Below are 15,239 nucleotides of genomic sequence, written 5' to 3' on the forward strand. Positions count from 1 at the left end.
ACAATGAGAGATGCTCCAAGTATTTGGGCCACTGCCACCCATGTGGGAGACCTGGATAGAGTTCCCGACTCCTGGCTTTTGCCTGGCCTAGACCTGGCTGTTGAGGCCATTTGGGGAGCAGACCAGCAGATGGACAATATCGTTCTCATGTTCTATCACTCTACCTTTCAAATAAATTAATCTTTAAAGTATATATATAATATCACAAATGAAGTGTAATATTTATTGAATCTTTTTATCTCCTACAAATTTAAGGAATCCTCCTGGTATTAATTTTTTTAGATATTTAAGGTTACTGGTGTTTTCTACTAAAATTCAACCGGGAAAGTTGTTATTGTTTATTTTTCTACGTGCTGGGCACTGTGTTATAACTTTAGATTGGTTCTTTCATTTGTCATCAAGTAACTGTATGGAATAGTACTATTACTTAACTGTATGTAACAGATAAGGAAACTGAGACTTGCTGAAGTTACATAACCTGCTTAAGGTGACACAGTGGCAGAGGTAAGAATATAAACTCCACAACCCAGAGTCATTCCAACACAGTGCCTCAAGGTGAAGCCTTGTCCCTTGAGAGTGGCCACTGGTTTGGTTCCTTACACTGTTAAGATGACAAATGGCTCCATTCCATCTTAATATTGCAGGACTGATCTGATGACTGGATTATACTGTCATAGGATTTTCAACTGTATTTTATTCCTCTAGAAATTTCCAGATAGGGCGTGAGATAGGACAAAGAAGACATATTGCCCTCCAAAAAAGAAAAATTAAAAACTCCTGAGTCCAGACACTTCAATATTTATATTACCCCATCAGTGCCATACATTCTAATACACCTTAAAGTTTTTATTTTACTCACTTGTCCTGTGGCCTTGCAATCCACAGAAGGTTTGTGTGCCCGACCTCTAATGATAATTCATCATATATCCTAATGCTTTCTTATTGGAGCTGTAAAACAATGAATTAGCAACAAATCCCCCACTCTTTGCCCCTTCAGCCCTTGGAGTTAAACTCCTCTCACATTACAGTATTTATTGAATTTCCCAGCCAAACGGTGTTCTGCTCCATAAAGTTCTGACAAGTGGACTCTGCCAAGCTAATAATGGCTTCATTCTGCTGAAATAAACTTATTTCACTGCGGCAAACAAAACGACATGACCTGGAAAGGTTATTTTTAACTGGGTAATGACTCAGTCCCAACCAAGCATCTCTCTCAAGGTTCCCTGTTTTAAATAAGCTACATTTCTTAAGTATAAATGTATGCGATTATGTGTGTTCTTGTTTGCCAATCTCTCACAAAGAAGCAAACAGAGATATTTTCATTCCTTTAAAGTGTTTGGTTTCATTATTTAGTAATTTGGCCACTTTATCAAGCTATCCAAGGATCCTGGCACAGAGAAGTCACCCAGAGAACTTGAAAGACAAGATGCATAAAAAAGCAAAGTCCCTTTTAAGCAGAATCTGGTTTTACTGCATTTTTTTTCTTTTAATTAAACAGCATCAAAACCTTTCAATTTTGAAAAACTTTTCACTGTGTGCCTCTGATAAATAGCTTTCTTATCTCACTGCTTTCTAAAGCATGGTCAAATGCTGCCAAAATTGCTAACCCTGTTTACCAAATAAAGGTATGCCAACAAAAATTTATCTACATCCACACAAGTTAACATTCCCCCCACCCCAACATACACACACACAGTATCTTAAACTCTGTATACCAAAAATGTTCAGTATTAAAAAGTTTGCAAATGTAAAAAGTTTTTTTTCTCCATACTGCCTCCATATTTAACAGTTATTTCCCATATCTCTTTATCTTGCACTGCAAGCCCCTCCAAAACAAACAAATGAACAGACAAAACTGCCATGATAAGGTCAAATTTTTCTTCAAGTTTCAAATGATCAGGGACTCCAGGAGCACCATTCCAACAGCTGGGATCTTGTACCAACATGCTGCACCCTGCCAGCCTTGCCTTCTGAGACTAATAAAAAAGAAAACCCTTGACAGCTAACAGCTGGCCTCCTTATGAAGCTGTTCAATAGAAACGACCAGGCCTCCCACAGCCCACCAAAAATCAGGGCCCTGTGTACAGACACATAAATGCCCAAGAAAAAAAAACTGGTAACAAAGAGTGCATATTTAAAGGAGACTGAAACAAGATGATGATGAATAACAAGGGAAAAAGTGCTAATCAATGGAACAAGAAACCCTGTCACAACGAACCTGGCATAGTTATCAAAAATGTGAGTTTCAGGGCTTACTGTATTGCAATTTTGTTTCATTCAAAAGGAATCAAACACAGGTTTTAATCTGGATGAGGTCACAGAATTATATTACACAGTTAGCTACAAATTAAAGAGCGAAAACCTTTACATAGAGACATGGTTCTGTCCAAATCCCAGAAAGAATCTTGCATATCCTTCAGAAGACCAATAGTTCAAATGCACATTTGCAGTAAAAGGAACTAATGTGAATCACCTTATCATTGCTTCCTGCAACTCCTAAATGCCAGTACAGACTTTCATCAACCAGGTTTATGCTACCACCACTAACTCCCCCAGCCAAAGCTAGACTGCACAATTATTGTCAACTAGCTTAATAAACAAGAGGCATAAAATAAAACCACACAGAAGCCATATAAGGTTATTGAGGATAAGCAATGGTTGACTACGCTGGGTTTGAGTAAAACTGTCTCTAAAGCCCTCAAGATCACTAAGGTATGGCAAAACAGTGAACAAGGTTTGTTGAAGTTACAGTCAATGTAAGAACATAGAAACTAGCAAAAATATAAGGAACACAAAAACTCTCCAAAAATGTATTATGTTAAAAATGAAGAAAAGACTGTTTTTATAGCCCTAGTAAGGAAACAAAAACTATTAAATCTTTATCCTGAAAAACTTCTAAGCACTTCCAACTGTACAACTGAATCATTTCTAACTGCTAATTTCTAATGCAGGTCAAAGAAGGCTCTTAATTTGTAGAGAGAGTGCATGTGCCTCATTTGCACTGTTCACCACCAGTGGCCACACACAGATACTGGCCCAGAATGTGAAAAGGGGGAAGAGAGGCTTGAGCTTTGCTGTGGCAAAGGACCAGGGCACTGGTCATAAATTAAGGACTCAGAGACCATTGTGCTAGTTCCTGTTTGAAGTAGGAGCTCACTTTTGTTAAACAGTCAACATCAGAAAAAAATTTAAATCCTCCAAGTTATCCTGAGATACATATCGATTTTTGTTCAATACTAAAACTATTACTACTTCTCCAAATAGTAAATAGTATTTACTTTTGTAATTTGTCCCAAACAAAAAAAAGGAAGTTTGCAATTTGTATCCAAATCTCCCGAGGAAAAAGAAAAGTGAATGTATTTGCATTAACAACCAGAAAATGATCCCCAGTGTCTGAACCCATTATCTATCTTAAGTATATTCACCTAACAAAGTATTTATTACTACTGTGATACCAAGGATTCTGCTGAGGGGAAGTAAAAGCATGGTGAGAAAACTGTTCTAAACAGCACAGAACTTACACATTCCTACAGCCATTGTACCCTTTGCCATAGTTACCATGGGAAACAACAATGCTGCTGAAATCAGCACTGTTCTCAACACTCAGCTTCCAGCTTCACTCAACTTCTACTTTCTTCACTTGAGCAACAGCAATATGAAGTTCAATGCTTTGATTATTTCTCCGACATTAGGTGGTACATTAGGTGGTACATCCTGAATTTCCTTATTTATTAAAAAAAAATATTCCTTTCATCTTAAAAAGTCTTACCAGGGCCAGCATTGTGGCACGGCAGGCTAAGCTGCTGCCTGCAACACCATCATACTACACGGGTGCCACTTCAAGTCCTGGCTACTCCACTTCTAATCCAACTCCCTGCCGATGTGCCTAGGAAGCCAGGGGAGGATGGCCCAGGTATTTGGGTTCTTGCCAACCCACATGGGAGGACTGGATGGAATTCCAGGTTTCTGTTTGACCTGACCCCATCCCTGGTCCTTGTGTAACTCTGCCTTTCAAATAAATAAATAAATCTTTATTTTAAAATTCAAGTAACAGAGTTATTTTATTAAAAAGTCTCTGGGGCGAGCACTGTGGCATAGTGGGTAAAGCCGCTGCCTGCAGTGCTGGCATCCCCTACGGGCACTGGTTCATGTCCTGGCTGTTCCACTTCTGATCCAGCTCTCTGCTGTGGCCTGGGAATGCAGCAGCAAATGGCCCAAGAAGCTCCTGGGTCCTGGCTTCAGATCAGCACAGCTCCAGCCACTGCAGCCATTTGGGTAGTGAACCAGCAGATGGAAGACCTCCCACCCAACTCTGCCTTTCAAATAAATAAATAAACCTTAAAAAAAAAGCCTCAGCTTACTACTTACTAGCTGACTTGTATAATTTATGTGATTTGTGCCTTTTTCTTATCTATTAGTGTCTAGAAGAGCAGTGTACACAGATATGTATACTTGATAACAAAAACACGATCCTGCTGGAGATCTCTTCACAGAAAAGTACGAAGGCCTAAATTCCTCAAGTAGAGGAGAGTAGAAAAGAGAAAATTATAATAGAATTATGTGAATAGAAGAGGGGAGTGATACGAAGATGATGGAGGAGAGGAGAGGGGAGCCATGACGGGAAACAGGAGAAGACACAAGTAACTACTAGGTCCTCACAAGAAATGATGACAGTCACTGCATTTCTGTTGATTCTACCATTGACTGACGACTTAATTTGATACAGAAAAAGAGAGAGAGGCAGACAGATCGAGGCAGATTTGCATCCACTGATTCATCCCCCAAATGCTCACAACTGCCAGGGCTGGGTCGAGCCAAAGCTAGGCGATGGAAACTCAACCTGGGTCTCCTACATGGGCGGCAGGGATCAAAGTACTTGAGCTATCATCAGCTGCCTCTCCCAGGGTACACATCAACAGGAAGCTGGGATCAGAAGTAAAGCCAGGACTCACTGACACAGGGTGCAGGCATCCCTATAGGCAATCTACCTACCAAGCCAAATGCCAGTCCATGATTCCGTCCTTTAGGACATGATTTCCCAAGCAACTTAGCACATACTGCCCTAATATCAATGAGCCATCATCCAAATGGCCAATAATCTTGGTTGTAAATTCATCCTCTAGAAATGAAGCTATCTATCTAGCCTTTTTATCTTTTACTTTTTTTAACTCTATCTAAAAATGTCATTTCCGGCCGGCGCCGCGGCTCACTAGGCTAATCCTCCGCCTAGCGGCGCCAGCACACCGGGTTCTAGTCCCGGTCGGGGCGCCGGATTCTGTCCCGGTTGCCCCTCTTCCAGGCCAGCCCTCTGCTGTGGCCAGGGAGTGCAGTGGAGGATGGCCCAGGTGCTTGGGCCCTGCACCCCATGGGAGACCAGGAAAAGCACCTGGCTCCTGGCTCCTGCCATCGGATCAGCGCGGTGCGCCGGCCGCAGCGCGCCGGCCGCGGCGGCCATTGGAGGGTGAACCAACGGCAAAGGAAGACCTTTCTCTCTGTCTCTCTCTCACTGTCCACTCTGCCTGTCAAAAAAAAAAAAAAAAAGTCATTTCCTTTTGTAAGTTGATTTTTGCTTACTTTGAGAAATAAATGAATCAAGTTCAGAACAAACACCTACACTGAGGACATTTCTTATCATTTAAATTAGCAAGAAACAATTTTCAACTAAAAACCAAATATTAAAATAGCAGGAAAAATAATCTAAGTCAATCTTATTGCTTCAACTGCATCATAACAGAGTACAATTTATGTTATGACCAATTATTTTCTCAGAAACTGATGCAATGTGCAGTACAACTTTATAAGTTTACATATGAATTCTATCCAGTGCAGGAGAGATGTTTCACACCTTATGATGTTCTTTTATCAATTTAATGCTTATGGGACCTTATCAATGCCACATTACTTTTCATAAAAATAAGATAAATGGCAACACAGTTCACAACTGAAACAAATACAGAACTTTGTAATTCAATGTCTCCAAGCAGCATAGTCTACAAGAGGCCATTTATGAGATATCTGCAGTAGGGAAACTCAACTGACTGCCTTCTTATTAACGATTACGAAGATTTCAAGCCACTTTAGGAGAGAAATCCCCATCAGAGATGACATGGGAAAAGCAAACAGAGGCACGAACGTATCTGATGCTTCTACTAATTAACTGTATAGCCAGCATCTGATGTAAAAGCTGCTATTTTCTCCTCATTGGCCACATGCTGCAGCAGAAGCTGATGTAGCTGACTGACACGGACCTGCCACAGGTGACTGGCACTTGACCCAAAATATGTCAATAAAAAATTTGGGATATAAATGGAAATAGACGCCCCAGTAGTTGGAACGTGATAGATAAAGCCCAGGCATAGTTAGGAACCATAATTCCCATTAACCTGCCCAATAGAGAAATATAGGTGAATCAATGACCTGACAGCAGGAGAATTTCAATCTGTTCTTAAAGCTACATCCCTGGCCATAAGGTTCCGTGGCCCATATAAAGCACTCCTGTCTTCTTTGCTATTTGTCTGTTTTTACTTGCTTCAAGTTCAGATTCTATTATTTGCAAATGATTCCACTGGACATTTTTAAGAGATGGTTTGATAACACTAGAGAAGTTTTTTTTTAATTGAAGATAGCTTATTAATGGGAAAACCAATTTAATGAGTTAGAATAAAAAATCTTTTTAAAAAAATAGACTAGCACAGAATTGGCACTCCATGCTATAACAAATAAAGAGGAAATTCAGTCCCCATCTCACACTATATACAAAAAGCACTTCCAGGTAGATTGAGGATCTCAATGTAAAAATTAACACTATCAACTTTTGGAAAAGGCCAAAGAACATCTCTGGAGCTTGAGGGTAGAAAATGGTTTTCAAGCAAGATACACAAAGAACTAATCATAAAGTGGAAGACTAATAAATTTTACTACATAAAAATTTAAAATATCTTCTTTCCAAAGACACTATTGTAGAAGTGAAATAGGTTACTTGTGGTGAGGACAAATACAAAATGCATGTAACTGACAAAGGAAAGCATGTGCAGCAAATAATGAACTCCTACAGAATGGTGACAACCAAGTAGGAAAACACACAAAATACTTAAACAGGCACTTCACACAAGAAGAAATCAAATGGCTAATCAACATGGGAAATGTACTCAAATCCATACCAGTGAGAGAAATGTACAATAAAACCTCCGGGGGGTATCACACAATAGCCAAACTGACAAAAATGTAAATGTCTGGCAATACCAAGAATTGGCAAAGATACATGTAGAGAAACAGGGATTTTCACATGTGGAAATTTGTAAATTCATCTTGGAAAACTGAAATTATAAAAAGAAGCTGAGTATAAGTATATTCCATGATGCAGATTTTGATTCTGAATGTATAGCCTAGAAATGTTGCCTTATATGCATCCGAATATCTACATAGACTGGCACTCTCCATAAATATCCAAAATTAAGGCAACACAAATACCTATCAACAGTATAATGGGAAAGTACAAGATATTCATACAATAAAATAGTATAAATCAGTGAGCATGGAGAAACTATAGGTAAATGCAAAAACAATCTTACTAACATAATGCTGAACAAAAAGGTCCCAAAAAAGAATTCATACAATATCACCCCATTTATATTAAGGTCAAAACTATGAAAATTTTATTGTGTAGGCAAGCATGTGTAGTCAAATGAAATATGAAGAACACAAAAAATTAGATTACAAACAAGGATGATGGTTATTTCTACAGGATAGGAGGGGATTATGATAAAGAACACTGGCACAGAAATGCCATAAATGCCAAATAACTGTAGGCACATGAGTGTTCAAGCATTATAAAAATATACAATTTCTATTGGTACTACTCATGTCCAAGATACAATCATTAACTGTCAACAAGGCAATTTCCTAATAGGCCTCTCCAATTTCAGACTTGTTTCTCACCACTCTAACATCAACACTGTTGTGTGGTGGAGTGGTCTTTTTAAACATTTCATCAGGCAGCCGTGTCACTACTCTACTTTACACCCTGCAATGGCCTCCCTCTTTAGTCAAATTAAAAGTCAAAATGTCTACTATTGTTTGCAAAGCCCATACATGCCAGCTCCCTTGTTATCCTTCCTACTTATAGTCCTACCTGCAACCAATCCTCTCACCCTCCCACTCTGCACTCCTTGCTTTTCCCTGAACAAGCCAGGTACAGTCCTGATGACAGCCTTTGCTCCTGTCTCTCCGAGTGGTACAAGCGCACTCCCTTCCCCCATCTGCTAGCTAACTCCTTCCTCCAAATCTTAACTCCTTCTTGATGAGACTGACCTGCACTGACCACCCTCTTGAACACTATAGTGTGTCCCTCACACTCACCAGCAGTCTTGATTCCTCTATCCTGCTCTGCCTTTTTCTTTTTCTCTCATCTTAGAATACACTACACAATTCACTTTCACTGCGTCTACTTTTTATCATACATTGTCTTTCTCACCCAATATAGAGTCCCAGAAGGAGAGGAAATCTTGTCTCTTGTTTACAAATACATTCATGATGCTTTATGCATAGCAGGTGTTCAATAAATTTTTGTTGCATATATGACACTATCCATGTTTGTCATAAAAGAAATATATTTTTAAAATATTTATTTGAAAGGCAGAAATACATATATGTGTACATGTATGTATATATGAGATTATATATGAGATTATATTTATGAGATTGTATACACACACACACACACACAAAGACAGAGATCTTCCATCTGTTGTTTCACTCCCCAAAGGCCGCAATGGCCTGGGCTGTGCCGGGCTGAAGCTAGGAATTAGCAGCTTCTTCCCAGTCTCCCACATGGGTGCAGGGAACCAAGTATTTGGGCCATCTTCCGCTACTTTCACAACCACATTAGCAGGGAGCTGGATCGAAAGTGGAGCAGCTGGGACTCGAACCAGTGCCCATATGGGATGCCAGCACTGCAAGTAGAAGCATAAGCTTCTATGCCACAGCATTGGCTCCAAAGCAAAAAAAGCACTGCTAAGTGCGGATTGAGGCAAGAAGGTTTCAAACAATTAACATCAGAACATTCAAGCTGTACACAGGGTCAGTATGTGGGTAAAAGGAAAAGAAAAGGGATAATGGTAAAAACAGGAAGATCGTACTTCATCCTACAGATCCATTTTGTCCAACATGGCAGTCATTGGCCACGTGTAGTCATTTAAATTTAATTTAAAACTAAAAGTAAAACTTCAGTTTCTCAGTCTGACCATGAATACTTCAAGTGTTCAACAGCCATATGTGGTTAGTGGCTACTATCGGACAGCACCATACAGAACAATTCCCTCATCAAAGAAAGTTCTAGTAGGCAACACTGCTTTATTGCAAACAATAAGACTATCACCTGGGCCAGCATTGTGGCACAGTGGGTTAAGCTGCCACCTCTGATGCTAGCATGAACACCAGTTCAAGTCCCAGATGCTCCAGGAAAAGCCACAGAAGATGTCCCAAGAAGGAGAAAATAGAAGAAGCTTCAAGGAAGCCAATTACATGGGAATTAAAACGGCAAACAGGCAAAACAGAAGGACAAACCAGTATGATACAGAGAAGGGCTTAAATTTAAAGGAACTGAGGAGTCAGCATCATCAAGATTTGCCAACTGAGATGCCAGTGAGATGCCCGAGGACACCCACTGGCTAGCTAGATGACTTGTGAAGAGAAGCATTTTTGGATGGATGGGAGGGAGCTGGACAGGCTAATGGCTCCTTTGATCTTGATGTTTTGACTTGGGGGAAATTTCAAAATGGCCAAGTCACAACTGTTTAAAAAATGAGTTTTAAGACCAGAGAATGTTGCAGTGGATGGCCAAATCTTCAATTCTTTCCTGACATGAATCTCAGAGTGAAGGTCAGGGACTAAGTAGATAATGAAGCAGGAAATGTGTGAAGAGTATCCCAGAATGTGTGAAATTATCTGATGTAGTGATTTCTTTAGGGGAAAAATGGATAAAAATAGTTCACTCTTAGTAGCCTCAAAAAGATATCTTCAAAGAACTGTGTCAACACAACATGTATAGAACGAGGGCAGATTGGGGGTGGGGGTAACATGGAAGAGCTTCAACAAGTGCACGTAAAAGTGGAACTAAGAGATAATGTGAATTTTCCCATGAATTTTTCGATACCTCCTCATTCAATTGGCTTTTAGATTCATCAGTCTGAAGTAGCTAGAATTCCACTTGGTAAATGGTCTCCAAGCCACCTACTGCCAACAGAAGGAGTCTGTTACTAGATTATAAGAGTAAGAAGATGTCTCCACATGTTAGATGCCACAGAATGAAACTGAAAGTCATCCACAGAGGAAATGAGTTCCAGAACATAAGCATTAAAAATAATAAATGCATTCTCTAGATTTTAGTTTATACTATGCCAAGGTCAATGTCTCACGCAAACATTAATGGCTATCTTAGATGTCCTTTCCAATTGGACAGAAGCCTTTACAATGAAGGTAAGTAGTAGAGCTGATTGCTTCTCAAAACAATACAGAAAAACAAAAACCAAAGATATACCTGCTGGTTCTTTCCTCAAATGCCTGCAATGGCAGGGGTTGGGCCAAGTTCAAGGTGGGAGCTAGGAACTCAATCCAGGTTTCCTAAGTGTATGCAAGAATTCAACCACTTGAGTCATTACCTACTGCCTCCAAGGATCTGTGTTAGCAGGAATATGGGATCAGGAGCGGAGCAGGACTCCTACCCAAGTATTGTGATAAGATTCGTGGAGTTACTAACTCCTAGGTCAAATCCTGGCCCCTTGGTGCTGATTATTTACAGTTAGCCTTTTTGGCTGAAGTTTAAAATTCACTTGATTGTAATCAAATCTGTCTCATCTGCAAAGAGCAGTTTATAATAGCCATTACTTAAAGAATGGAATTGAGTATTGTTGAAGATTCAGTTGTCCATTTTGTGACATATTGATAAAAAGGAGGAACAAAACCCAATCTCTGTTTCAAGATAATAGAGATGGTTTGCAGATTTGCCTCCTCTTTTTTTCTTCCTTCTTCAATTTCTCTCCATTCATCTCCATGTCTTGCATTTCTTCTGTCATTATTCCTGGAAAGAAATACAGTCCCTCCCTCAGCTCTCACATGCAGATTCTGTTTCCTATTTACAAAATGCTTTCCCATCACCTCAATCAGATCTACACTTTGCTAGTGTTCAGTAGAGGCACAATGTCCTTGCTACAATGAGGAAACTGATGTTCAAAAAGTCGGTGACTCTAGGTCAGATAAAAATTTAGGGGCAAGTGGGTTACTCATCATTGTGGGCAACCAGTCTCCAACTTGGGCCATAATTATCCCCATTGCCTGGTGTACAATATGTTTTGGGCAGTCCCCTCCTTACTCCAACAGATTTGAACCTGCAGCATGCAAAACAATGATACTATGCCACTTCCACAATGCAGCTGTAAAAGACACTACAGCTTTCAATGTAAATGCTTTCTCTTTTGCTCTCATTCTCTAATCACTCCATGTTTTTTAAATTTATCTGAGTGGCAGAGAGAGCTCCTATCTACTAGTTCATTCCCTAAATGTCCACAACAGTCATGACATGGGCAGGGCCAGGAGCTGGGGAAACAATCAGGATCTCTCAACAAGTGGCAGGTACTCAATTACTTGAGCCATCACTACTGCCTCCTAGGGTGTGAATTGGTGGAGAGCTGGAATCCCAAGCCAGAGCTGGGAATCAAACCCAAGCACTTGAATATGGGCACAGGCATCTTAACCACCAAGTTAAATGACTACTTCTGATCACTCACTTCAGAAGAAGCCAGCTGCCATAATGTAAGTCTTTCAGAGAAGCCAAAATGACAAGGAATTGGAGGTTCAACACAGGAGTCAGCCAAGCTAGAATCAGATCCTCCAGCCTTCAGATGACACCAAGATGACAGTCGCCCCACCTAACAACTTGACTGCAGCTTCAGGGGAAACTCCAAGCCAGAATCAATAACCAAGCTGCTCCTGAATTTCTGACCCTCAGAAACCAAGAAAAGAAAAAACGTGCTGTTTTAAAGCTACATTTGGAGTAACTTGTTACAGAAGCAGTAGATAACCATGGCAATGTCTAAGCCTTGTCACTCTGAGTTCAGTGCTCACCCTCCACTACCAGGCTACACCTGCACTCAGAACACAATGTTGTTTGCAAAGTGTTGCCAAAGAGTCACAATATTCTGTTAGGCATCATGTTTTAGGAAGACAGACAAGTTAAGATCAACATTTGTGCATGTAACTTAAAATAATGTAGGTGGTTTTATTTGGACTTGGGAACAGAAAACATAGCACGCTATGTAGATGATTAGGTTTGCATTTTCAAGTTCATTTGTTAATCTGTACCTTATCTAAACTCAGTCTTGAAACAAGAACCATCAGAGGGAGAGGTCTGGCTGGATTCACTTTTCCCCAAGGATCCCAGGGGGAATTAGCAAGAGTGGGAGAAGTTCTTCAAGTCCCTGCAGCACAGCTGTGATACTGATATTGAGTACTAGGAAACTAAGGAAATGTCTTGCTTGACTGCCATTGTCACATTATCATGCATTACAGTGCAGCAGCTGGAATCAAAGAGATATGCAAAATTCGACAAGGACAGCAGCCATGCATTTTCCCCCTGTATTTGTGGAAAGACATCAGAAAAAGGAAGGCAAATATGAATGCAAAAACATCTGCTCCCCAAACTCATTTGAAAAATATCCCTGCAAAAAATAAATGTGAGTCATCTATAGTATACAGCAGATGGAAGTGCAATATGTTTAACTCAAGGGGGAAAGGGGAGGCAATTGAGGAACTAGGGAGTATGGAAATACAATAATAGTTAAGCCCATTTCACATACTGCTGCCCATTAGGGTACATTCTGTTCGTTAAGATGTGTAGAAAATTGTCTCTTATTTGTGTCAAAACTGTACCGAAAGCATTCCAAATACTTACAGTAAACTCTCTAACAGCATTTACAGTCTACAGATTATTTGGCAGAAACCAAATTTGGGGACAGGAAACGTAACTTCCCCCATAATATGAAAGACATGGTTATCTGTTATTTTCAAGGAGATTTTAACTTCACGGATCTCTCTCACAGGGACATAAACAAAGTGGCAAAAAATTATTTTAGATAACAGCCAGCAATAGTGCAATGGCTCAAAATTTGGGGGAAATGACTTGTTAACTCATTCTACAAAACAAATACTCAAATACTCCAAATACCAGCCAGCATTGTGGCACAGTGGGTTAAACTGTCCCTGGTGAAAAAAGCATCCAGATCACTTAAGTCCAGCCACTCTGCTTCCAATACAGTCTTGCTTGTCTGTCTTCCTAACACATGATGCCTAACAGAATAGGCAACCTAGTGGAGTTCCAGATCCTGGCTTTGCCCTGGCCCAGTCCAGGCTGTTGCCACCATTTGGGGGTGAACTAGCAGATGGAACATCTCTTACTCTCTGTCACTCTTTCAAATAAATAAATCTCTAAAAACCCAGTCCAAATGTCTTTGAATAAATGGCTAATTAATGACAGTATGCAAAAATGCATGTCAATTTTATTACAGACAAATTATTTTGGACCTAACGCTAAAACAAATTTTCTTATCTTCTCAGTATGTACTTCAGTTCTCTGAATTCATAACATCACTTAACCTGAAAAATGGAACCTTTTTATATTTTCAGAAGTCATTTAATGATTTTATTGGAATTTATTGAGCACAACCAGAATGAGAAAACAATTATTCTCCACAACTGTGTTTACTTTACATGATGAAATACCCTACTTAGGAATTATCATAAATAAAATATGATGGAGAATTAATTTCACACAGTAGATAAAACCATTGATACACTAGGACATTCCACTGATGAAAACAAAACATTCAGGGTGTGAAAATTGAATGTCAATCAATATATTATTTATCACTATCTGTATCAAAGTTTACATATAATAAGCTGTAAGATCTTTTTAAAAATTAGAAAATTGTGACAAAACCTATTTCTTGAAGGAGAAATGCATGAAATCCCAACATCAAATTTACCTACACCAACTCCTGCTAATGTTCACTATGGTACATATAAGATCCAAAGAACAGGGTTATATCTTCTTAATGTACTCCAATTCCATAAGATAAGCTCAAACAAAACATATTTAAAAATTGACTGAGTTACATGTTAATTTAAAAAAAGAAAAGGTTGGGGATCAGCACTGTGGCATAGCAGATGAAGCTGCTACCTGTGACACTGGCATCCCATGTGGGTGTCAGTTCATATCCCAGCTGCTCTACTTCCAATCCAGCTCCCTGCTAATGTGCCTGGGAAAGTAGCAGAGGATGACCCAAGTGCTTGGGCACCTGTTCCCATGTGGGAGACCCTTGAGAAACTCCTGGCTCCTGGCTTTGGTCTGTCCCAGGCCTGGCCATTATGGCCATTTAAGGAATGAATCAGGGGATGTGATCTCTCTCTGTCTCTCCCTCAATCTCTATGTAACTCTGCCTTTCAAACAAATAAAAATAAATATAAAAAAAAAAGGTAAGAAAAGGCACATTTTACCCCATATACTTATACTGAAGGAATAAAGGCCTTTTCACTTGGACTAATTTTTTTTTTTTTTTACAAAAAACCTTGTCTGAAAAAATTAAGTGCCAAATGATCAAGTGGAGCAACACCATGTCAGCTTTAAGTTTCTGATCAAAGTAATTCAAGTCAGGTCTTTTGAAATATCTATGGGGGGCCAATGTTGTGGTGCAGTAGGTTAAGCCACCTCCTGTGATGCCAGCATCCCACATGGACACTCCACTTCCTATCCAGTTCCCTGGTAATGGGCCTGGGAAAACAGTGGACGAGGCCCAAGTGCTTAGGCCCCTGCTACTCATGTGGGAGATCCAGAGGAAGCTCCTGGCACCTGGCTTTTGCAGCCATCTGGGAAATAAACCAGCAAATGGAAGATCTCTCTCCCTCTTTTTAACTCTGCCTCTCAAATACATAAAAAAAAAAACCTTGGGGCTGGAGCCGCAGCTCAATAGGCTAATCCTCCACCTAGTGGCGCCGGCACACCGGGTTCTAGTCCCGGTCGGGGCGCCAGATTCTGTCCCGGTTGCCCCTCTTCCAGGCCAGCTCTCTGCTGTGGCCCAGGAAGGCAGTGGAGGATGGCCCAAGTGCTTGGGCCCTGCACCCCATGGGAGACCAGGAGAAGCACCTGGCTCCTGCCTTCGGATCAGCGTGGGGCGCTGGCCGCAGCGCAC

General features: G+C 40.2%; 2 protein-coding genes across 11 annotated transcripts in view; one reads left to right on the forward strand and one right to left on the reverse strand.

Moving 5' to 3' along the window:
- Positions 1–15,239, reverse strand: part of PTPRD (protein tyrosine phosphatase receptor type D) — a 1,630,925-nt gene that overhangs the window by 474,707 nt on the left and 1,140,979 nt on the right. The window lies entirely within an intron of this gene.
- The window catches only part of LOC103347841 (uncharacterized), a 73,269-nt gene continuing 69,240 nt past the window's right edge, over positions 11,211–15,239 (forward strand). The window contains exon 1 of the mRNA XM_070061235.1: positions 11,211–11,247. Within this exon, the coding sequence (XP_069917336.1) occupies positions 11,211–11,247 (37 nt within the window). The remainder of the gene's footprint in view (positions 11,248–15,239) is intronic.

The sequence above is a fragment of the Oryctolagus cuniculus genome, chromosome 1 (assembly GCF_964237555.1).
Source record: "Oryctolagus cuniculus chromosome 1, mOryCun1.1, whole genome shotgun sequence".
NCBI classification, from domain to species: Eukaryota; Metazoa; Chordata; class Mammalia; order Lagomorpha; family Leporidae; genus Oryctolagus; species Oryctolagus cuniculus.